General features: G+C 39.3%; 1 protein-coding gene across 2 annotated transcripts in view; it reads right to left on the reverse strand.

Annotated features, from left to right (window-relative positions):
* LOC126267515 (acyl-coenzyme A thioesterase 13-like) overlaps positions 1–10,170 on the reverse strand; it is a 36,547-nt gene extending 26,377 nt beyond the window's left edge. Inside the window, exon 1 of one of the 2 annotated variants that reach the window (XM_049972814.1) lies at positions 9,970–10,170. In XM_049972814.1, the coding sequence (XP_049828771.1) occupies positions 9,970–10,053 (84 nt within the window). In that variant the 5' untranslated portion in view covers positions 10,054–10,170. Of the gene's footprint in view, positions 1–9,037; positions 9,168–9,969 lie in introns of those variants that run through there. The other variant, XM_049972816.1, reaches the window with a different exon arrangement.
* Between the last annotated feature and the right edge of the window lie 13,710 nt (positions 10,171–23,880).

Raw genomic sequence — 23,880 nt, forward strand, 5'->3', positions numbered from 1 at the left:
AAGCGATGACGACAAACCTGGCTAGAGATGGTAATGCTTGATGGACACATCGCTCCTTGTAAGGCGCCCTTCCCCAATCGGCTCGCTCTTCGGAAAATTTAGAAGGATGGAGGTCAAACCCGTTAGGGGACCATCTCACAAGGCCAAAACGTTTGAGACTCCTTTTAGTCGCCTCTTACGACAGGCAGGAATACCGTGGGCCTATTCTTACCCCCGAACCCACAGGGGGAACTGTTATTTGTCCCAATAGCATATGGCTCTACTGTATGGCTTAGTTATGATAGTATCCTCTTGGGTAAAATATTCTAGAGGTAAAATAACCCCTATTGAGTGTTCCAGGCACAAACTACTCAGGAAGATGTCTTCAGGAAAAACAAAACTAGAATTCTATGGGTTGGAATGTGGAATACTAGATCCCTTAATCATGTAGGAAATGTATAGGTTGACATTAGTAGGCCTATAATGGAAATTAGTGAAGTATGGTGGTAGGAAGAACAAGGTGTACAAAGTTATAAATACATCAAAAATGGGTAATGGAGAAGTAGGTCTAATAGTGGATAAGAAAATAGGAAAGTGGGTAAGCTGCTATGAATAGAATGTAGAAGCGTTATAGTAGCCAAGACAGATATGATGTCAACACCCACCAATGTAGAAGTTTATATGCCTACTAGCTACATTATGAAGAGATTGAAAGACTGTGAAGTAAAATACACTCCTGGAAATTGAAATAAGAACACCATGAATTCATTGTCCCAGGAAGGGGAAACTTTATTGACACACTCCTGGGGTCAGATACATCACATGATCACACTGACAGAACCACAGGCACATAGACACAGGCAACAGAGCATGCACAATGTTGGCACTAGTACAGTGTATATCCACCTTTTGCAGCAATGCAGGCTGCTATTCTCCCATGGAGACGATCGTAGAGATGCTGGGTGTAGTCCTGTGGAACGGCTTGCCATGCCATTTCAACCTGGCGCCTCAGTTGGACCAGCATTCGTGCTGGACGTGCAGACCGCGTGAGACGACGCTTCATCCAGTCCCAAACATGCTCAATGGGGGACAGATCCGGAGATCTTGCTGGCCAGGGTAGTTGACTTACACCTTCCAGAGCACGTTGGATGGCACGGGATACATGCGGACGTGCATTGTCCTGTTGGAACAGCAAGTTCCCTTGCCGGTCTAGGAATGGTAGAACGATGGGTTCAATGACGGTTTGGATGTACCGTGCACTATTCAGTGTCCCCTCGACGATCACCAGAGGTGTACGGCCAGTGTAGGAGATCGCTCCCCACACCATGATGCCGGGTGTTGGCCCTGTGTGCCTCGGTCGTATGCAGTCCTGATTGTGGCGCTCACTTGCACGGCGCCAAACACGCATACGACCATCATTGGCACCAAGGCAGAAGCGACTCTCATCGCTGAAGATGACACGTCTCCATTCGTCCCCCCATTCACGCCTGTCGCGACACCACTGGAGGCGGGCTGCACGATGTTGGGGTGTGAGCGGAAGACGGCCTAACGGTGTGCGGGACCGTAGCCCAGCTTCATGGAGACGGTTGCGAATGGTCCTCGCCGATACCCCAGGAGCAACAGTGTCCCTTATTTGCTGGGAAGTGGCGGTGCGGTCCCCTACGGCACTGCGTAGGATCCTACGGTCTTGGCGTGCACCCGTGCGTCGCTGCGGTCCTGTCCCAGGTCGACGGGCACGTGCACCTTCCACCGACCACTGGCGACAACATCGATGTACTGTGGAGACCTCACGCCCCACGTGTTGAGCAATTCGGCGGTACGTCCACCCGGCCTCCCGCATGCCCACTATAGGCCCTCGCTCAAAGTCCGTCAACTGCACATACGGTTCACGTCCACGCTGTCGCGGCATGCTATCAGTGTTAAAGACTGCGATGGAGCTCCGTATGCCACGGCAAACTGGCTGACACTGACGGCGGCGGTGCACAAATACTGCGCAGCTAGCGCCATTCGATGGCCAACACCGCGGTTCCTGGTGTGTCCGCTGTGCCGTGCGTGTGATCATTGCTTGTACAGCCCTCTCGCAGTGTCCGGAGCAAGTATGGTGGGTCTGACACACAGGTGTCAATGTGTTCTTTTTTCCACTTCCAGGAGTGTACAAGAAATTATTCCGATAGTGAAGGGAGATGAAAATTTGCTTATGGTGAGGACTAGAATTCAAAAGTATGAAAAGGAAGAGAAGGAAAAATAGTAGGCGAATTGGTTTAAGAATCATGAAAGGAGCTTGTATACATGGAAGAGACCTGGAGATATGAGAAGGTTTCAACTAGATTACATGACAGTAAGACAGAATTGTAATTGTAAAATATTTCCAGGAGGTAGATGTTGACTTTGGCCATAATTTACTGGTCGTAAACAGCAGAATAAAACTGAAGAAATTGGAGAAAAGTGGGAAATTCAGGATGGGGCCTAGATAAACTGAAACAACAGAACTTGTTGAGAGTTTCATAGGGTGCATTAAGCAATGACTGACTGACACAGGGGAAAGGAATACAATAGAAGACAAATGCATAGCTTTCAGAGATGAAATATAGAAAGCAGTAGAGGATCAAATAGACAAAAAACCAAGCCCTTAGACAACACAGGAGATATTAAATTTAGCTGATGAAACGAGAAAATAAAAATGCACCAAATTAAGCAGGTGAGAGCAAATGCAAATTTTAAAAAACTGAGATTGACAAAAAGTGGAAAATGCCTGAGCAGTAACTCTTAGAGGGCAAACACAAGAATGTAGAAGCATGTATGATCAGGGGAAAGATAGGTGCTGCCTATAGAAAAATTTATTTGTATTTATTCATTCATCCAAAAAATCTTTCCAGATTGTGGAATTTTTTGTCACACTTTTAAACAAAAATTTAGAATTTTTTTTGGTGTTTATCAGTAGTTTATTCCCTTCAAACCACCTGTTTTGATGTGCTGTAGTTTTATTTACTATTACTTGTAGCTAACTTGTGTTGTTTCCTGTAATAAGGAAGTTTGTGTCATTTGGATGAAAGTAAAATAAAATTGCCAGAGCACTTTGTTTCTGTCGAATGTTTGCAGGGCATTGTGTATAAATCACAGATAGCACTAGTTGTTGATTTATTTTTCCAAAATCCATGCTGAGTATCAGTGGGAATTTTGTTTATCTCGAAAAATTTCATTAACATATCATATTTTACTTTTTCTATGATTTTACTAAAGGCTGATAATAAGGCAATTGGTCTACAGTTTTCTATATTTGATTTGTCTCATTTCTTATGAATAGGGATCACTTTAGAATTCTTTAAACAGTCTGGAAATGTGCCTGTCAGAAATGATGAATTGACTGTATCTGCAAGGGGCAGCGGAATGTTGTAATACATTGCTTTATGATGCAATCAGGAATACTATCAGTTCCTGATGACACTTTCTTAAGAGTTGATGCAACACAGATGGTTTCATCTGGAGTGGATCCACAAATATAGATTGAAGAGGAACGTAACTGCGCTTTGTTTTTCAGGTTTTTTTTAACCATTTGTATTGTCACTGACTGTTAAATTATTTGTAATATCTGCATAGTAACACCTGAAAAGACGAGTGATATGTTGGGGATCAATTACACTCTTGTTCTCATGAGACAGAGTGTTATTTTTCATTTTAGGGGACACTTTATATGCTTTCTTCTTTATTATGTTCCAAACTGTTTGGCTTTTATTTGCTGACACTGTTATGGACTTATCATTGGCCCTTTGTTGGCTGGCATATCACTCTTTCATAGATTTGAACGTATTTTTGAATGTTGTTGTTCAGAAGTGGGAGTATGTTGTTTTTTTCCTGTATCTGTGTAATTCTCTTATCTCACAATTGAGATTTTTGATACCTGTTGTTATCCATCTCTTTGCTTTTGGAGTTGTGCTTCTTATTACTTGTATTTTGAGAGGGAATGGAATTTCAAAGTATTTACTGAAGATGCTAGAGGATTTCGTGAACTTTTTGCTGGAGTCATCTGTTCGTAAAACTTCTTCCCACCTTTCTCCTGATAATAGAGTTGAATGTTTCTTTTTGTAGTTCTGTGTGGGCAGCAAGTAGCTTTGGAGGGTGACAACTTGAGCTTCATGATCACTAAGCTTGAACTTATACATTCTGCAGTACAGTTTGTATTCATAAATATCTGATCCAGGGCAGTGGAAGCAGTTTTTGTGATTCATGCTGGGGTTGTCTGTTTTAAGTTGAATGTATCAGTGAGGTTGAGCAGTAGTTCTTTTCCTTTGCTGGTTCCAAGAAGATCAGTGTGAAGTCCCCATACAGCACTGCTGATTTCTTGTCTAGATGGAGCTTGTTTAGTATATATTCAAGCTACAACTGTTTTTCCCCAGTGACTTCAATAAGTGCCCGCTCAAAGTCCCTCTCTGCATTGAGATGCTGAAACTTATTAGTAGACTTATATGTTCGATCTTGCTTTACGAAAATTACAGTACCTCCATTTTTCTGTAAAAGTGTTCTTTGGATAACAGAGAATCAGCTGTATCAATATTAAAAGCTCAGCTGGTAAGCCAGTAGTGGAGCCTACTAAGCAAAGAAGGAAAGGCTGAAATGTCGAAGGAACATATAGATGGTTAATACAAGGAAAATGAAGACATGTTAGAAAGGGAAGAGGATAAGGATAAAGATGAGACGGGAGTTATGAAACTGCAAGAGTAATTTGGCTGAACACTGAAAGACCTAATTAGAAACAAGGGCCCTAGAGTCAATGACAATCACTTAGAATTATTGAGATCCTTGGGAGAGCCAGTCATGACAAAATTATTTCACCTGGTGTGCAAGATACATGAGATGGATAAAATATCCTCAAGACTTTAGGAAAAATATAATAATTCCACTTCCAAAGAAGACAGGCACTGACAGATATGAACATTACCAAACTAACAGTTTAATAAGTCATGGCTGCAAAATGTTGACAAAAACTATTTGCAGAAGAACAGAAAAACATACAGTAGCCAAATCAGAGGAGGTCACTTTGGGTTCCAAAAAAACACAGGAACATCCAAGGCAATATTGACCCTATGATTTAACTCAAAAGATATACTGAAGATATGTAAATATATTTGTAGATTTAGAGAAAGCTTTTGAAATCTTGACTGGAATGCACTCTTTGAAATTCTGAAGGTACTAGAATGAAACTTGTACAGAAACCAGAGAGCAGTTATAACAGCCGAAGGCAAAGAAAGGGAGGTAGCAACTGACAAGGGAGTGAATCAGTGTTGTAGCATATCCTTAATGTTATTCACTTTGGGGACTGAGCAAGCTGTAATGAAAATAAAGGAGAAATTATAAAAAGCAAGAAATAGAAATTTTTATGTTTTCCAACAACATTCAAAATTCTGTCAGAGGCAGTAAAGGACTGGAAGGACAATAAAACAGAATGGAAAATGTCTTGAAGAGAGGTTATGCAATCAGCATCAAATAAAGGAAAACAATGGTAAGTAAGTGAAGTCAAATTAAATGAGACAATGTAATGGAAATTAGAACAGGAAATGAGACACTGAAAGCAGTAGATGAGATTCACTATTCACAGCAGAACAACTGATGATGATGACAGAAATAGAGAGGATACAAATGCAGACAGACTACAGTGCGAAAATCATTTCTGAAAAAGAGAAATTTGATAACATTAGTATATATTTAAGTGTTAGGAGGCTTTTCTGCATGTATTCCTTGAACAGAAGTGCAACATGATGATAAACAGTTCAGACACAAATAAACTAGAAGCTTTTGAAATGTGCTGCTACACAAAAATGTTGAGGATTGTGTAGGTAGATGTAAAACTAATGAGGTGCTACTGAATCGAATTTGGCTGTGGAGAGAGGAGGAGGAGGAGGAGGAGGAGGAGAGGAATAAATAATGGCACAATATGACTAAAGGAAAGGCTCAGTTGACAGGACATATCCTGAAGCATCAATGGTAACTGCAGAAGTAGACCAAGGCCTGAATATAGTAAGCAAGTTTGTAGGTTACAACAGTTATGTACAGATAAAGAAGCTGGCATAGGACAGACCAGCAGAGAGAGCTACATCAAACCATTCTTTTGACTGAGGATCACAACAAAAACCGCTCACCTGAGTGCAGCATCTTCAGTTGCAGAAAAATGAGGCAATTATGTACAAAGGGTGGGATGCAGTAGCCAAGGGTGATGGGATAGCAAATGATCAGATTGCTGCAAATCAGAAGATTCAATGAGAGCTGGTATAGCATGAAATGTCCATTTCAAACAGTAATGGAACTCTGCAAACAGTAGACCACGAGAGAAGGCCTTCAGAATGTTTAAAATGAAAATTAGTGGTACTGCAGCCATTTCTTGTAATAAGAAAAAAAATGAGGAAACAGTAGTAAAAATCTTCCATGATAATATTCAATCCCTCATGTATCAAAATAAATAAATTACATGTGTTAACAATATGTTCTTGTAAGATGTTTTCACAGTATGCCTTTCAGCACACTTGCTCTCACCAGCATCAATCAAATCAATCTCCCTGCAAAAATTTACTCTTGCTAAATTCTGATCCTGTATATGAGTTTGCCACATACTATAGAAAAAATCTACACAGTTCAGACATATTAATGTTCAATGTCAGAGAGCAATAATCATTCACAGATGGCAGATAGCATCACTATCAATGGAGGATATATAAAGTATGTCAGAGGATGTGGAAAACAGTGCAGTCAATGTCATAAAGCAGAAACGAAGCAGTTTGTTTTACATCCCAAAGATGGTCATTGGATTTGGGGCCAAGGATGGAAGAAGTTCCAAAATGGCTAAGTTTGTAAACTGTTTGCATGTCGCCATGGTTAATGTGATATCACGTATCGATACCATGCCGCTGGCATCTACAGTGCACACCCACTGAGCCACACTTCCAACGGCTCAGTACCATGAGCACTCCCTGTCGCCACGATATAGGATGGCCAGCGCAAGCCTCAAGGCCCCACTTGCACTAGGAACCACTTCACTAGAAGATGCCATACAGGCCTGGCCTTGTCGCGATTCTGACATCGTTTTTCATGCTGTAACTCAGAGTGCCTCTTCCTTCTTGACATTGAATTAGCTGTACTATGATTCTACTGCATTAATTGTTATGAGTCTTTGTTCACTCAGAGAAATACATGTAAATCTTCTGTTTACTTTTTTAACTTGTTCATTAATCATTTCTGCTCCTGTCCAGTTTTCCTCTGGCAACAGTTGCTTCACCATTCCGTAGCCCACCTCTACTTACTGTTGTGTATGAAGTTGTACACAACAGTTAAATTATACCGTGCATGGCAAAATAGTGCTATCCACAACTGGCACTGAAGTAGTTGTGGTTAACCAAATGACAGTTGCAGAGATGTGTACAGACAAACCAACATGCAGCTGTTGAATAACTGACTACCCAAATTAATCAAGACTGCTAACATTGTCCTGTCAATAACAGGTCAGGGGATGGTGTTGCATATGGACCTCTGCAGAAGGGGTTCATGCACCCATGGAGACTGCTGTTGATTGGTGATGGAGGCTGGAATTTGGATGCCAATACTGCAACTGAGCGTCCATTGAGTGGCGACAAGCAGCCTTTTTAGATGAATCATGGTTTATGTAGCATTGGACAGATGGCAGTTGGCGTGTACAGCATGAAATGCCTGAAAGCAAACAACCTGCAACAATTGTTGGAAGGGTCCAGGCCGTAGGAGGGAGCGGTTGTCAGTATCACTGGAATTGGCATGGCTGCATATCCCTGTCAGTACCTTCCAGAACCTCAGTGATACTTTTCCCGCACATCTCACAGTGGTCCACAATGCGAAAGGTGGTTATTCAGGCTTTTGATAGGCGATCAGTTAATATGACTGGACCGTTTATAAGTCAACAGGATAACTAAAATCAACTCATTTTGTGATGACAAGGATTTCGAGATAACAGCAGTCTAAGACTCATACATAAACTTAATAATTTCTCCTGAAGGAAATTTTGAAACACACTTCAGAAAAGAAAGAAAGTGTCCATCGACAAAGAGAGTGCAATGAATTATAAGATAATAATGTGTGGTGATATAAACATGAGGCTTAATCACTGAAAATAAATGCAAGTACATATTATTTGATTTAATAACAAGCATATAACTCAGAATCAATGCTAAATGTCTGGTCTAATTGTTGCCACTTTTGATAATATATATCTGTCGTGACTGGGCTTATGAACTATCTGTTCCTAACAATTTTAAGAGAATTTATTTTCTTTCATCAAGATATGCCCCACAACTCTCACAGGTGTTGTGTTTGGGTTATAGCCAGCTTTTGTGCATAGTGTTATATGAATTCCAATGCTTTTTTTGAAGAAGTTTATACTTCGGTATTTGGCTAAGTATGCTTTGGGAGCTGATCACTGTTAACACTATAAATTTTAATAGTCTGGTCTATTTATCTATGACTGGCATTTCTATGAATGTTAAACTATTATCTTGGAATCTCCTGCACTGATCATTATCTGGACTGGATAGTGAGTTTGGTACAGTTTATAGCAGTTTAACAAATGCTATTATTAATGTCCAGAGTATCTAATAACTGCTTCACTTTGTTACTGTATGAACATTGACTTGTTCCACATCCCTGGTTTTCTTTCATGGGATTTACAGAACAAGTAAATGATGAAAAACTCAAAATTCTGAAGTTAGTGCTCCAATGATAGCTTGCCCTCCCTCCCCCATTTCCTATTTAAACTTCTCACGAACGCATGCACAGGGAGCTTCTGTTTTTATGGCTGGGTGGGGGAGATTAGGTAGTTACAAAAAAAATGAAACAAAGATGGAGAGCTGCCTAGGATGTAATCACCATGACATTTATTATTTCTTGATCCGTTTGGAGCGATCTGTGTTTTCAGCAGTTTCTCTACATTATGCCACATAAATGCTAATTTTTTACGAATGCCCAAGACTTGTTAACATGGAGTAACACAATCCACATGTAAACATTCGATCACTCGCCAGTGCTATTATTAAAAGTATTATCAAACCATTATTACTCAAACTCAAAACGCCGCCCTAACAGGTCTCGGAAGGTCCGACGGTACCGACCGACCACCTAGTCATCCTCGGACAACAGAGGCGTCACTGAATACGGATATGGAGAGCATGAAACCAGCAAATCATCTCCCGCCGCTTCTCAGCTTTCGTGACCTGTAGCAAACCTTTATAACTAAAATTTTGTTGTTGAGACCGTAAAAGTTATACAGGCTTTGATAATACTGCAGTTATATGGCAATGACAGTCTGTTGATAATGTTTTGAGTTAATTAAATTAGAAATGCCTGATAATGCAGGAATTTACATTTTCTTCACATGTCATTAAAAATGTTGTTTCCTATATCACTCGCTGAAATCCGAGACATCGTACATAGTTTCTGGGAATAATTATAGTTTTCTTATTTTAATCTAACATATAAATTTTAAAGCGTCTAAGAACAATTTTGGAGTGTCTATGTTCCAAGCGTATTTTCAATTATGAAATAAGGATTCCGAATGAGTTAAAATTTTGGTTTGCAACAGCAGGATTGTCCTACTCCTAATAAACAAATGGCGATCACGTATTGATGCATAGCCTCTGGTGCCCAAAGAATCGCGTAAAAATGACTTCGAACATCACTGCCAAAACAACCTTCAGCTTTGTATGGAGCGAAAGTGTACTATCGAAAAGGTTTTCCTCTCTCTTGTTTACGCGAAACTGCAAATTGCAAAATGCAACCTGTGCACTACCATCTCCCAATCCACCAGAAATTTTTGGCAAAGGGCCTATGGCAGGTCAGCAATACCGCACTGGTCACATAACCTTGTAGAAGATACACATTCAGTTGCACAATGTTTACGACAGGATTCAATTAGTTGCCCACAAATTTCCCACAAACCGAGGATTCCTAATACGTTACTGCAATTAATTACCCTGACGTTACCTTTCGTAAATTTCTGATAAATCCTTTGTCTTCTGCACACATTTTAGCGAATGCAGCGATGTAACTTGCGCCTTGACGAGCCATATTTTCTATCGAAGAACTAAGTATATGTTTACTAAAAACGCCCTATTGCAACTCACTGTCTACGCAAGAGGCCTTCTGCTATAGCAGATAAGTATGAAGGTCGACAGGCAAAGGTTCGAATTCACGTGCGAAGTCGGTACCCTTCAATGTACGTTAAACTATCGAAAAAAAAATACATTTACCTGATAAATTCATTGGCTACCAGATTGAACTGCTCTTTTCAAGCGACCAAATCATCGTGGCTGATTTACTTATAGAAGAATAGTGTTAAAACGCTATCATAGCTTCTGTTACTGTTAGTGTGAATCAACTGCTATCGACTAACGTCGCTAGAGAATGGCCTAGTGACAGAAGCTCCGTATACAGTTCGTGTGATGTAAACTGTATGTGGAAGACGTGCGTGCAGTGTCTGGGGATGAAAGGAAACTTGAATGGTTCCCAGGGATAACAAACATAAGTTGCAATTAATATAAAGTACGTGTATCATTTCGTTTTTGGTGTGTTAGTACTTTCCTATCATTCATGCGTACACAGGCTATATTTGCTAACACAAAGTAGCAGCAGTTGTTATGCATTTTTCTATTACTTCATAGTTAAGTTACATAGATCTGAACTGTGGAGATATGCAAAGACGTATAATATGCCATTAAATAAGGATACACAATACAACTTTATTTTTAAAAAAATAGTAAGAAATACAGTACACATATCCTTAATGAAATGCTGTCATGCACGTGTATTAAATCAAAAAAATCCTAAACATTGTTTCATTTAAGAGACAGGCCTAGTAACAAATTTATTACAAAATGTATGAAGCTACAAGCCATTGAGGTGCATGTGGTAATTCTTACACTACTTAAGCAACACTTCATCAAAGGGAAAATCATTTTATTATATTTATTTGCATTAATCACATTATTGCAATGAAGTTGCTGTAACACATTGTTTGATATTATCAATAATATCAGCTACGTAATTTGTTAACTGAGTAGAAATAGCTGCCCACAATTAAATCCTTTTCGCACCTCTTAAGCTGAATTTTGTTAATCTGGCAAGTTATTGATAATGTGTGTCCATCTGTTATGGATGCCCTTCTTGACCAAAGTTAGTGACTTTAAATCTTTAAAAAGATTACTCATACTTCTTATATTGATTTCATGAACTCAACTGTTGGTTTGAGAAACAGAGATATTATTTACACCAAATTTCATTAAGGAATAAAAACACTGGGAAGCAGTAGTTACTATCCCCAGTTCCTTGAACAGGCCTCTGAGGGCATTCTTGATTTCACACCACAAATAATTTTTATTACACGTGGCCTGCTGAGTTACCTCAAAAAATATGGGGTTATGGAATTAAAGTTAGTGAAGTATGCTAGCATTTTTATTTTTAAATCAGCTCTGACAACATCCACACCCCAAATAAAGATTTGTTTGGATGCTTCAGAAATTCTTAGGCATGTTGCTTACAACTGAATGTAATTGTAAAACCAAGGATATGTTGGTATCAAATCTTAGAATTAAATCTTTGACAAGTTTATAGTTGCACATTGTGTTGTTTCAAAGTTTAATGACAAAAAAATGGGGTAGGAGCAAGTTATTAATGTCTGAAGCTTTCATTTACTGATCTCTCTAAAATTATAGGTACTTAATTTGTTACTTACAGGTATTACAGTGTTTGTTATCATCTGCAAATGAAACAAACTTGTCATCTGGTAATGTCACTGATGAATATACACACATCAAAATTTGAAGATCCTTAGATGGAAACCTTGTGGGACACCACATGTAATTAGTTCCCAGTTAGATGATGACTGATAACTTAATACAGGCCTCTTTCTTATTGATGTCCCTTATTTGATGTCAGAGAGATATGTTTGTCCTAGAGGAAGATGTCTGGAGCCGTTATTGTGGAGGAATCACTCACTGTAAAGACATTCCTGCTTTTGAGGCGAGCTGTAAATGTCCATTGAAGCAAATCCACTGCATTTGTAGACAATATGGTTTGTGGTGATATCTTGCTGAAAGCGTAGTGATGCTGTGCATACCACTATTTTCTCAGAAACAGTTTTTAATGAAGACTGTAGGGGGTATGATCACACCACTAAGGGAAATTTTGAAGCTTCTCGATTGAAAATAGGCCATGCCACTCATGCATAAGTTGTGAACAGTCTTTTCATCTCATTGACTGACATTCAATAGTTCTTGGCAACTGTGCATTCAGCCGATATAATCTTGAGGTGTGAATGTTTGTACAATTGCATTTTGTGTGGATGATAGTGCAGGTTGGTGTTCAGAAATTTCCTCACAGTTCAACTGGTGAGACCATGATCTGCAATGAAAGTGCAGGTTGGTGTTCAGAAATTTCCTCACAGTTCAACTGTTGAGACCATGTTCTGCTATGAATCATCAACCCACTTCCCAGAGGCTAATTCCTATGGATCCATGTACATAATCAACATTTCCTGGTTTTGGCTTTACCTATTTGCTTCCTTATAGATCCACGAGAGCAATGGCTTCGAAATTTCACACCAGACAGCTGATAGTGCTCACACAAGGAACAGAAATTTATAGTGGTAAGTGAAATTACCATCAGTAAGCACAGTGTGGACCAGTGAAGGAAATATAATGTTGAGGTCATCAGTACAAAAATGGGTTTAATGCATCATGCTAGTCTATCCTGTGCAAGTGTGTTCATAAGTATCGCAACCTGCATCCACTTAAAACTGCTCATTATAGTCAACTTTAGGTTTACCTTTACAGCTTTTACTCTTCACGCTTTCCTTCATTACCAAAATGGTGATTCCTTGATCTGTCAGGATGTGTTATATCAACCAATCCCTTATTTCAGTCAAGATGTGCAATAACTTCTTTATCCAACTATTCGATTCAGCACTCATTAGTTATTTGATCTACCCACCTAATCTTCAGCATTCTCCGGTAGTCATTAGTTTCTATCTGTTTGAGAATGCTGTTATCCTGCAACTGTATATTCAATTAACCCTTAACTACTATATACTGTCTCTCAGACTGCTACTCATTTTTGTGTCGATATATTTCTCACACCCCTGCAAAGCCAAATTTCCTATTGGCTGTCAAGCTACACATGCCAGCATTGTTGCATTGTTGGTGCTTCTTGTTTTGTAATTATTAGCCTTGAGAGGTCTCACAGACGCACCATAGTGTTAGTGTGCCGTGTTTTTGTTGCATGCTACTGTTTTTCCATGGCAGGGAGAGCTGGGCCTTCTATACAACATGTGTTATGTGAGGCAGATGTGGATGTTCAAGATCTCCCCATTGGGATGAAGACTTCGATGACAGCGATAATGACCCTGATTTCGCAAGCCATCTGTCGGTGTGTGGCGGAGGGTACCCTGAGTACCTCTATCGGTTCTCCCTTCTACTCCAGTCTCATATTGTACGTGGAAAGAAGGATTGTCGGTATGCTTCTGTGTGGGCTGTAATCTCTCTGATTTTATCCTCATGGTCTCTTCACGAGATATACGTAGGAGGGAGCAATATACTGCTTGACTCTTCGGTGAAGGTATGTTCTCGAAACTTTAACAAAAGCCCGTACCGAGCTACTGAGCGTCTCTCCTGCAGAGTCTTCCACTGGAGTTTATCTATCATCTCCGTAACGCTTTCGCGATTACTAAATGATCCTGTAACGAAGCGCGCTGCTCTCCGTTGGATCTTCTCTATCTCTTCTATCAAACCTATCTGGTGCGGATCCCACACTGCTGAGCAGTATTCAAGCAGTGGGCGAACAAGCGTATTGTAACCTACTTCCTTTGTTGTCGGATTGCATCTCCTTAGGATTCTTCCAATGAATCTGTCTGGTATCTGCTTTACCGACGATCAACTTTATATGATCATTCCATTTTAAATTACTCCTAATGCGTACTCCCAGATAATTTATGGAATTAACTGCTTCCAGTTGCTGACCTGCTATTTTGTAGCTAAATGATAAGGGACCTATCTTTCTATGTATTCGCATCACATTACACTTGTCTACATTGAGATTCAATTGCCATTCCGTGCACGATGCGTCAATTCGCTGCAGATCCTCCTGCATTTCAGTACAATTTTTCATTGTTGTAACCTCTCAATACACCACAGCATCATCTGCAAAAAGCCTCAGTGAACTTCCGATGTCATCCACCAGGTCATTTATGTATATTGTGAATAGCAACGGTCCTATGACACTCCCCTGCGGCACACCTGAAATCACTCTTACTTCGGAAGACATCTCTCCATTGAGAATGACATGCTGCATTCTGTTATCTAGGAACTCCTCAATCCAATCACACAATTGATCTGATAGTCCGTATGCTCTTACTTTGTTCATTAAACGACTGTGGGGAACTGTGTCAAACGCCTTGCGGAAGTCAAGAAACACGGCATCTACCTGTGATGTTTTCAGATGCACAGATGCTCTGTTAGCAAAGAAAGATTACTGTTTTTCTTGTCTGCATTATGATTTGACAATCCAAATGATTGGATGGAAAGAAAGAAAAATAGACAAATCAGCAGCAACTTCACAAATCTTTTTGTGTTTCATCGAAAACAGTCAACTTTGATAGTTTGTAGGTGCAACAGTGTTTGTCGATGAAATGCTTGTTCCTTTTCGTGGAAGATGAGGGTTTAGAATGTACATGACATTCAAAGAAACCGGCAAAGTATGGCCTGAAAGTTCAGTGTTTGACTGACACTCGTACAAATTACTTGTACAATGCATATATTTATTCTGGAAAAGGCAGCAATGGTCACACCCTTCCCAGCCATGAGAAAGCCCACAGTGTTCCCACACAGGCTGTGGGAAACCCATTGAAAACAAAAGGAGAAACGTTACAGGTGACAACTGGTACTCAACAGTAGAACTAGTCCATGAACTTTCAAAAAAAGGTCTCACATACATTGGTACACTGAAAAAGAACAAAAAGGAGATCACACAGAACTTCTTACCTAATAAGAAACATGGTGTGAAGACATCTGTTTGCGGATTTTACACAAGACATGACTCTGGTTTCCTTCATGCCCAAGAAGTACAAAGCTGCATTACTGATCTCATTTATGCACCATTCAGTAAACAATTATCCGGAATCAGGAAAACCTGAGATCATCCTGTTTTATAACACAACAAAAGGTGGTGTGGAGTCTCAACCAAAGATGTGGAGCTTATTCGTCAAGTCGCTGGACAAGAAGGTGGCCTTTGGCCATTTTCTTCACATTAGTGGATGTTGCATGTGGTGTAAATTGTTATGTGGTACATCAAGCTTAGCCAAAGGCAGAGGTAATGTCGAGATTGAGCTTCATGAAGACTCTATCAAGAGACCTAGTTGGACCTCATATGAAGCACAGACTTTCTATTGGACGCTTGCCACAAGAGTTGTGTGACACTTCACTTACAAGAATACTTCACTTACAAGATGAGCCTCAGACACCGAAAGGAGAATTCGAAAATTGAAAAACGTGTTCCTTTTGCCCTCCTTATGTGAAGAGGAAAACAAGATATCCATGTCAACCGTGTGGTGTTCCAATTTGTTTGGAGTGTTCTAGGAAGATCTGCGTGAAGTGTTTGCAGGTGGATATTGACTAAAGTATGATTCAGGGCACATGAGAACACACATTTAGTTTTCACTTGTAATTTTAGAAGTAAAATGTGGCAAACTTTCTCCATTCATAGACTTGCGGACTGAAATATTCGCTCAACATTACAAAGATGAGTCATAAACTGAAAATTGACTTCGCACACAATGTATCGTAAGTGAAGTTGTAATTTTCCACCTAGTTATATTGCCAATTATTTATATAATCCATCTGATGAAAACCTGTGTGTGAGTAGAGAGCTAACTATTTGCTATTATTTTCGTAACTCATAAAATAAAAATAAACTCCAAATTTTGCTTAGTTTTAATTGTCAAAGTGTTTAAAATATTATGTAAATAAAATAGAAAGAAACTTCCACATGGGAAAAATACATTAAAAACAAAAATTCCAAGACTTACCAAGCGGGAAAGCGCCGGTAGATAGACACAATGAATAAAACACACACACAGAATTTGATCTTTTGCAACCGGCGGCTGCTTGCCTTTAAATATGTCTGCTTGTGTGTGTGTGTGTGTGTGTGTGTGTGTGTGTGTGTGTGTGTGTGTGTGCGCGCGCGTGCGCGTGCGCGCGCGCGCGAGTATATACCTATCCTTTTTTCCCCCTAAGGTAAGTCTTTCCGCTCCCTGGATTGGAATGACTCCTTACCCTCTCCCTTAAAACCCACATCCTTTCATCTTTCCTTTTCCTTCCCTCTTTCCTGACGAAGCAGCCGCCGGTTGCGAAAGCTCAAATTCTGTGTGTGTGTGTTTTATTCATTGTGCCTATCTACCGGCGCTTTCCCGCTTGGTAAGTCTTGGAATCTCTGTTTTTAATGTTTAAAATATTACATTGTTTAAAAAAAATGCAATGAATGACAGGAAGTCAAGAAACTATATATGTTCAGCAAAATTCTGGTTTCATATATAAAATATAAAAATGTGGTCTGAGAGACCACTCCATAGTAATTGTGTTCCTGTGAATGACCGTAGTAGTTAAGGGTTAATGCTAGGCCACTTCATTTGGTACTGTGTACTTTACTAAAGCCTGAAACCGATTGTGGACTTTAATAAAGTGCACATTAGCAACAGGCTATTTTCCCATCATAAAAAGTGGTTCTGATTGATTATGACATTTAAATAGCATTTACGGTCAATATTCTCACAAAGTATGTTTTAGTGGATGTAATTAAAGCTTAAAACTAATTAATTATTAAGATCTGGTCACATGATCGAAAATGTTCTGTTATTGGCTGATGCTCTGGTGATGTCACAGATTAGGAGTACGATGAAGCTCTACTTGTGTTATAGGAGCATTAGCTGTAGTTACTAGGTTTTTACGTACTTTTTCTGCAAGAAGGTTAGCTAATTAGGGATGGAAAATGCAATTGCAGCTTTTAAGTAACAATAGAAAGCAATTTTGTAAATGCTGATAGTGGAAATCTTGCAAAAGTTGACATGTTTATGCTCCATCCATTTACAGTGGAGATATGTATAACAATGGACATTCTTTTCCCTGCTCCCTGCAACATTATTAAACTTGTTCAAAAATAAGGAAGTGTAGAACTTCTGGAAATGGGTCCATATGTTGTCAACTATCAGTATGAGCTATGACCCAAAGCAGAATAAAATTATTCTTGGCAAAACTTAGTTCTTATTTCCCCTGTAGAAGACACTCAGTAGAGTTAGTGCACAGAACAGGCATTTGGTGGCACAATGGATAGCACTTCCAACTGCAGATAGAGAGATCACATGTTTGAAACCTGGAAGGTACATATAATTTTAAAAGTTTTACACGAAATTCGAAAATAACATTAGCAAGAACTGATTCTAGCAGTTGTTTTAATTGTGGGATGTATTGTACATAACTTCACATTAGTCTTAGTCAGAGAAATAGACACCAGAGGATAAATGCATTTACTTTGTGAACAAGAAATTAACTTTTTGGAAAGCATTGCTAGTGAAGATATCACCATCCGCAGACAGTTCAACGGAGTTTTGGATGATGAGGTGATACGGAGAGATCTAAAGCACTTACAACATGCATGTGACACTAACGTAAGGACTGTGATGTTAGTGTCTGAAGCAGACTTACTTCATCTTTATGTACGATGATGAAAGTGCAGAAGTTTAAACAATAAGCATCCAAACTGGATAGTATGAAGATAGAAACATTTAAGGTAAAAATGGGTGGTCACATTAACTAGAAAATACGTTCTTGAACATGACCTGTGTGAACAGTAGCTGTAACTGTAAGCATGTAAACAGCAAGGAAGACACAATATTGTTTTTGATCAGTGTCGTGAAGTTTTGTAATTGTGATTTGGTTTTCACACGAGAGGACTGTCAAGTCATTTAACAAATAATTTAAAATATTTATTCAGGTTAGATTTGAACCAGCAATCTATGGACATCATCTTATAAAATTCAACAGCCTAACACACTTAAAACTTAGCTACCAAATAACTGAGTGTAATTTGGTAAAACAATTATTTCCATTAGGCGTGTAATTTAATTGAATGACACTAGCCTTCGGTGTAACAGTGGGAGAGAATATCTTGGAGGTAAGTTAACATTAACTTCACACTACAACACATTTTTATTCAAGTTAGTGAACTTGTTCATTGATGTTTTGGCAATATTCCGGCACAGTGCAACAAGGTTTTACACATCACCTCATTCTCGGGAACATTCAAAAACACTTTTCAGGAGTTTTGTAGATGTATTTGTACAGTATGGTACTATGCACCATTTGTAAAACATTTTTCGAAACATAAATTACCAAACAAGACATCACTGTTAATTTGCATTATGACAATAGGAGCAGTGAGCTGGCCAGTGACATCACAGGCATCACATGACTAAAATGGGGCATTTTAGTGGCCTTTCAAATTATTTGAATTTCATTTCCATTTTTATGAAGGAAGACTAAAATCCAAGAGGAAAAAAAAGATGTCAGGAGTGTAAAATTACATAATTAATCATGTAAGACAGTTTCTAGAAAACAGCCAAATACCCTGTTAGGGTAGCCTATCATTCATTCTTATTTAGCACCGTACTACTTCTTGTCTGTAGTGCTCACACATTTCACTCCCTTGTAAGGCTACATTTCAAACACTTTCAGAAAAAACTTTTTTTTTTTCCAGAAATGGTTTTCTTGCTACTGCCAGTCTGCAGTTGTTATCTTTTGTACTTCTGTCATTATCACTTATTTCGCTATTCAAGCAGTAAAACTCATACTACTTTTAGTGTCTAATTTCTTAATCTAATTCCCTCAGCTCTGACTGACTTAGGCTAAATTTCGATACCTTTATTTTACTTTTGCTGTTTTTTCTCTATAACATCTGTTCAAGACAATATCCTGTCTATTAAAGTGCTCTGACAATTACTTTGCTGTTTCTGACACAATTATAGTGTCATCTGGAAACCTCAAAATTTAAATTTCTTCCCTTTCCAAATTTCTCATTTGTGTTCTCTGCTACTTGCTCAGTGTGCAGATTGAATAACATCGGGGATGAGCCTATCTCACTCCCTTCTCAATTACTGCCACTCGTTCATGTCCTTTGACTGTTATAACTGCTGTCTGGTTTTTATACAAGTTGTAGATAACCTTTCACTCCATGAATTTGATCACTGCTACCTTCAAAATTTTGGAGTGCATTCCAGTCAAGATCTGTGAAAGCTTTTTCTAAATCTACAAATGATAAATCATACATTTGCCTTTTTTCAACTTATCCTCCGAGATAAGTCATACAGTCAGAATTGCCTTATGTTGTTCTTAATATCTCCAGAATCCAAACCGATCTTCTCAGGCTCAAATTGTACCAGTTTTTTATTTTTCTGCAAATACTCCTTGCTTCTATTTAACAACCATAACTTATTAAACTTCTGGTTTGGTAATGTTTACACCTGTCAGCATGTACCTTCTTTAGAATTATTACTGTATGAAGTGTGAGGGCATTTCATCTCTCTCAAATACATTGACAAATCAAAACATTATGATCACTGCTTAATAGTGTGTTGGTGCACCTTTGAACCACAGCACCAGTGATTGCACATGTCATGGATTTGACAAGTGCTTGGCAAGTTTACAGACGGGTGTAGCACCATATGTCCATGCATGTGTCTAACAGTTGCTGTAAATTACAGGGTGGGAGTTTGTGAATATGGTGCAGGTGCCCAGTAGCATGCCAGGTGAATTGCATTACATTCATATCAGGAAAACTTCACTGCCAAGACAATGAGAGTTCACTGTCTGCACATAAACCACTTTGGCACAATTCTGACCTTTTGGCACAGGCAGATATCCTGGTTGAAGATACGAACACTCTCATGGAGAACATTGGATATGAAGGAATTCTGGTGGTTCGCAGTAATGTTCATGTAGTCCACAGTTGTCATGGTACCTCTGATTACAACAAAAGATCCCATGAAAACCCAAGTAAATGTTCACCACAGAGTAATACTGCCCCAGCTGGCCTGTCTGCATTTGTGGTGCACTGCATGTTTGAGTAGTTGTTTACCTGAATGACAGCATTTCCAGAAACTACTATTGATGTGATGTGAAAAGAAACTTGATTCTTCTGACCAGGCAACATATTTCCACTGATCCACAGTACAATCTTAATGTTCCCATTTTCACTGTTATTGTAAATAACCATGCTGGTGGGTCATCTGCTGTCGAGTCCCGTGAGCCACATGTATGCTGAATGATGTCTTCTGAAAAACCTGTGCCCACACCAACATTTTAATCTGCAACGGATGTGGCACGTAGCACTGCTTGTACTACTTTATAGAGCAGGCAAACCTCCGACCTCCACATTCTGTAATGAGGCATGGATGTCCAAAGCCTCAAAGTGGTTACCCATTGTTGACATTGTACTGGCTTACAATGAAAATTGAAAATGTGCAAAACAGCTGTAATAGTGTTGATAAGGTATATTGTTGTGGTATGGTGCAAGCAGAAAAGGAGGAGTCAAGGTAGCATTGAACAGCAGAAGTTTATTTCTTTAAGAAAGCAACAAGAAAACTTGGATTCTTCATGAAAGGAGTATAAGAGGTCATCCCGATCTGTGAGAAGAATTATTACTCTATCCATACAGTTCCAGGAAGGAACAAGAGAAGCCACACAGTCTGTCACCATAGGTTACACTATCGTGGGCATGATTGGAATCATCTGTGGTCACAATCAGCAGTTCACTGTCATTGTGTTGGTCCTGTTGCCCTGTTTGGAGACTTGTCATTTTACACAGATTTACTGTTGGGTTCAGACTCAGTGTCAGACTGAGAGAGCCGCAGGTGGTGGTCCTAAAAGATTGCCCGGCGAACATATGCCGGGAAGTGGGCGATGTCACATGGCTTTGTAGATGCAAGATAGTGCCTGCCGTATCCTGTGATCGTATTGCCCTAGTTACCACAGCAGATGTCGCATTGTAGTGGAGCTGCATCACCTGGCAGGGTGGGAACCTGCAGGCCAATGATGTATATGGTGTGTGCCGGGTCATCAGGTACCAAACATACGATGTACTCCTCTTCCCTGCAGAGGGAGATGGCAAAACCATCTCAATGCATAAACAGTGGCTGTGGCAAAGGCGACAGCCAAGGACATGGTAGCTGATGTGACACTTTGTGGTGTATCCAGACCAGATGAGTCTGCAGTATTTATCTGACGGTATTTGAGGTATCAGTTATTTCAACCTGAAAACTACATTCCAATGTCTCTGTCTCATTAACTTGCAAACTCTATGAGGAACTGTAATCTGCTCCAATGAAAGTGCAAATGCAATTGAAGTTTCACGAATCTAATGCATTGTGTCTCAGTACCTTTTAAACATGGTCCTGCTCAAGGCAGGGGAAACTATTGTCATTTATCTTAAGAGTTTCCTCCTTTTTCCTAATAATGCGTAATGTTTTAATACAAGTGTATTACAACTACATGAGTCATTAACATTATTATTAACATTAACATTATTCACTGTTTGTGCCTTCTTTCTTTTTGATTACCAATCAGCAATAACCTTTATTATTGTTCCATTTAGCCTCTTCCTGAAGCTTGCATTATCAGTCCATTATATAAGCGTATTATAGAATTCATTATCAAAGTTTGCTATCAAATTGTCCCTAATTATTTTATACAATTCAAAAACTGAGTCTACAATGTTGGTAAGTATGGTCCTCTGGGATGTTCTGTTTGAATTACAAAAGCACATGGACTTGACTCAAAAAGCAGCTCTACATTATTCATACCCATGTTTTAGTGATATTACATAATTAAATTTGAATTTCCACCTTTTATCACCAACCGACCAAGATTACTGCAACCTATGGGGAGGGTGGAAACTTTGATTAAATATTCCAGCCCCCTATGAACTCTCATATACCATCAAAACAATCATTGGCAGGAACTCTTCAAAACTCGGTAGTGGAAGAATTAGGTGCAAATCTGCAGGTTGCCAGCAACTGGTGTATGTCACGGACTTCTGCATAAGTGACCAGTGCTGCAAATGAAAGAATGCGCATGCTGCTCAGCAGTGCAATGAAAAATCGGAAAGCTCTGAAGTACCGCAGGTCTCACGAATTGTTTCCTACAATACCTCACCCAATAACCAGGGAGTGGTGGCCAGTGTATGTAGTCATGTAGTAATTGCTGGACCTGCAAATTTAGGAAGTACTGTATGAAGTCACATATGTGAAGCCATTAAAGGTTTCACAAGGGTGAGGAACAATGCCTTAGAGAAATTTCACGCTGTTGTAAGGAAGCTACTTATGGCTCAAAGTTGTACTACTGGATGATAATTGCCAATATTTCTAATTCAGGTAGAATTCAAATTACCTGCAAGCGATTAACATTTTAGTTTGTGCATGTGTATGGTAGAATGATAGTCTACCTATGCATATAGTTCATAGTCAAGGGGCAATTTCAAGTCAACAAAACTATACCTGTTGTTAAAATTAAGTGCTACAGTATTCACTCTACAGTATTCACTCTACAGTATTCACTCTACCTGTTGCTGGTGCCAAGGGCTTATCAAAAATGTTGTGCAAGATAACAAAATTTATGTAATTTTTTCCTTCATATATGCTTGCTGACATTCAGTTCAAAGAATTACTAAAATGAGTTCAGGAAAATGAAATGAAAATTTGTATAATTTATCTCCCGACATGCTTGCTGACATTCCATTCAAATAATTTAAAAAATGAGTCTAGAAAAATAAAAAGATCGTATGGCAGTGATGCCTGGGACTCCTCATCTGGGGAAGTTCGGCCACTGAGTTGCAAGCCTTTTCAGATGATGCCACATTGGGCGACATGCATGTTGAAGATGATGAGGACAACGCAACACCCAATTCCCAAGTGGAGAAAACCTCTGACCTGGTCAGGAATCAAACCTGGGCCTGCAGCATGGCAACCAGATGTGCTGACTACGCAGCTAAGGTAGTTCCAAAAATGAGCTTGAAAAATAATTAAATAAGGAGATGATTTCAAATACGTAGGAAGTAAACTAACCAAGAAAGGAAACATCAAGGATGAAACTTCGGAGTGGATAAAAAAAATTGCTCAAAATTTTATTATTGCATATCAGACATAATTAGGAATTGGAAAATATCTGCTGAAGTGAAGATCATGATACACAAGTCATTATCTACCAGTTTTGATCTATGGATCAGAATGTAGAACATGGACAAAGGAGGATCTGAGCAGAAGGGATGCACTTTCTGTGAAGGATCCTGGGTAAGATGAGACGGACAGGATACAGAACGAAGGAATATGAAACGGGCTTCAGGTCGATTTCCTAAAAGAAACTGTGGAGGGAAATAGGCTGAAATAGTTTGGCAACATTAAAGGAATGGGACAGGACAAGACAGACTGCCAAGAAGAGCTCTGGAATGGACAGAATCTGGAAGAAGAACAATAGGAAGACCACAAAAAAGATGGAAACACGAGGTGAAGGATTATGTGAATCAAACAGATCTACAATTGGAGGAAATACTAAACAATAGACTGTGAGAGAAAAGAGAAGATTAGAAGAGACCCTGCAAATGACCAGTGTAGGCATAAATGTTTCTTCACAAATAAGAAAAAGAAGAATGTGAGACACTGCTCACATGGTGCACAGATATCACCATGTATCACCACTCAAAGATAGTGCTCAACTGCCTCTGCTCTGGACCCATCGGTAAGTAATGCAGGAGCCAAACTGGGTGTTATTATTTAATGTTTTAAGGAGACACATAGAGCAAAAT

The sequence above is a fragment of the Schistocerca gregaria genome, chromosome 4 (genome assembly GCF_023897955.1).
Source record: "Schistocerca gregaria isolate iqSchGreg1 chromosome 4, iqSchGreg1.2, whole genome shotgun sequence".
Classification (NCBI taxonomy): Eukaryota; Metazoa; Arthropoda; class Insecta; order Orthoptera; family Acrididae; genus Schistocerca; species Schistocerca gregaria.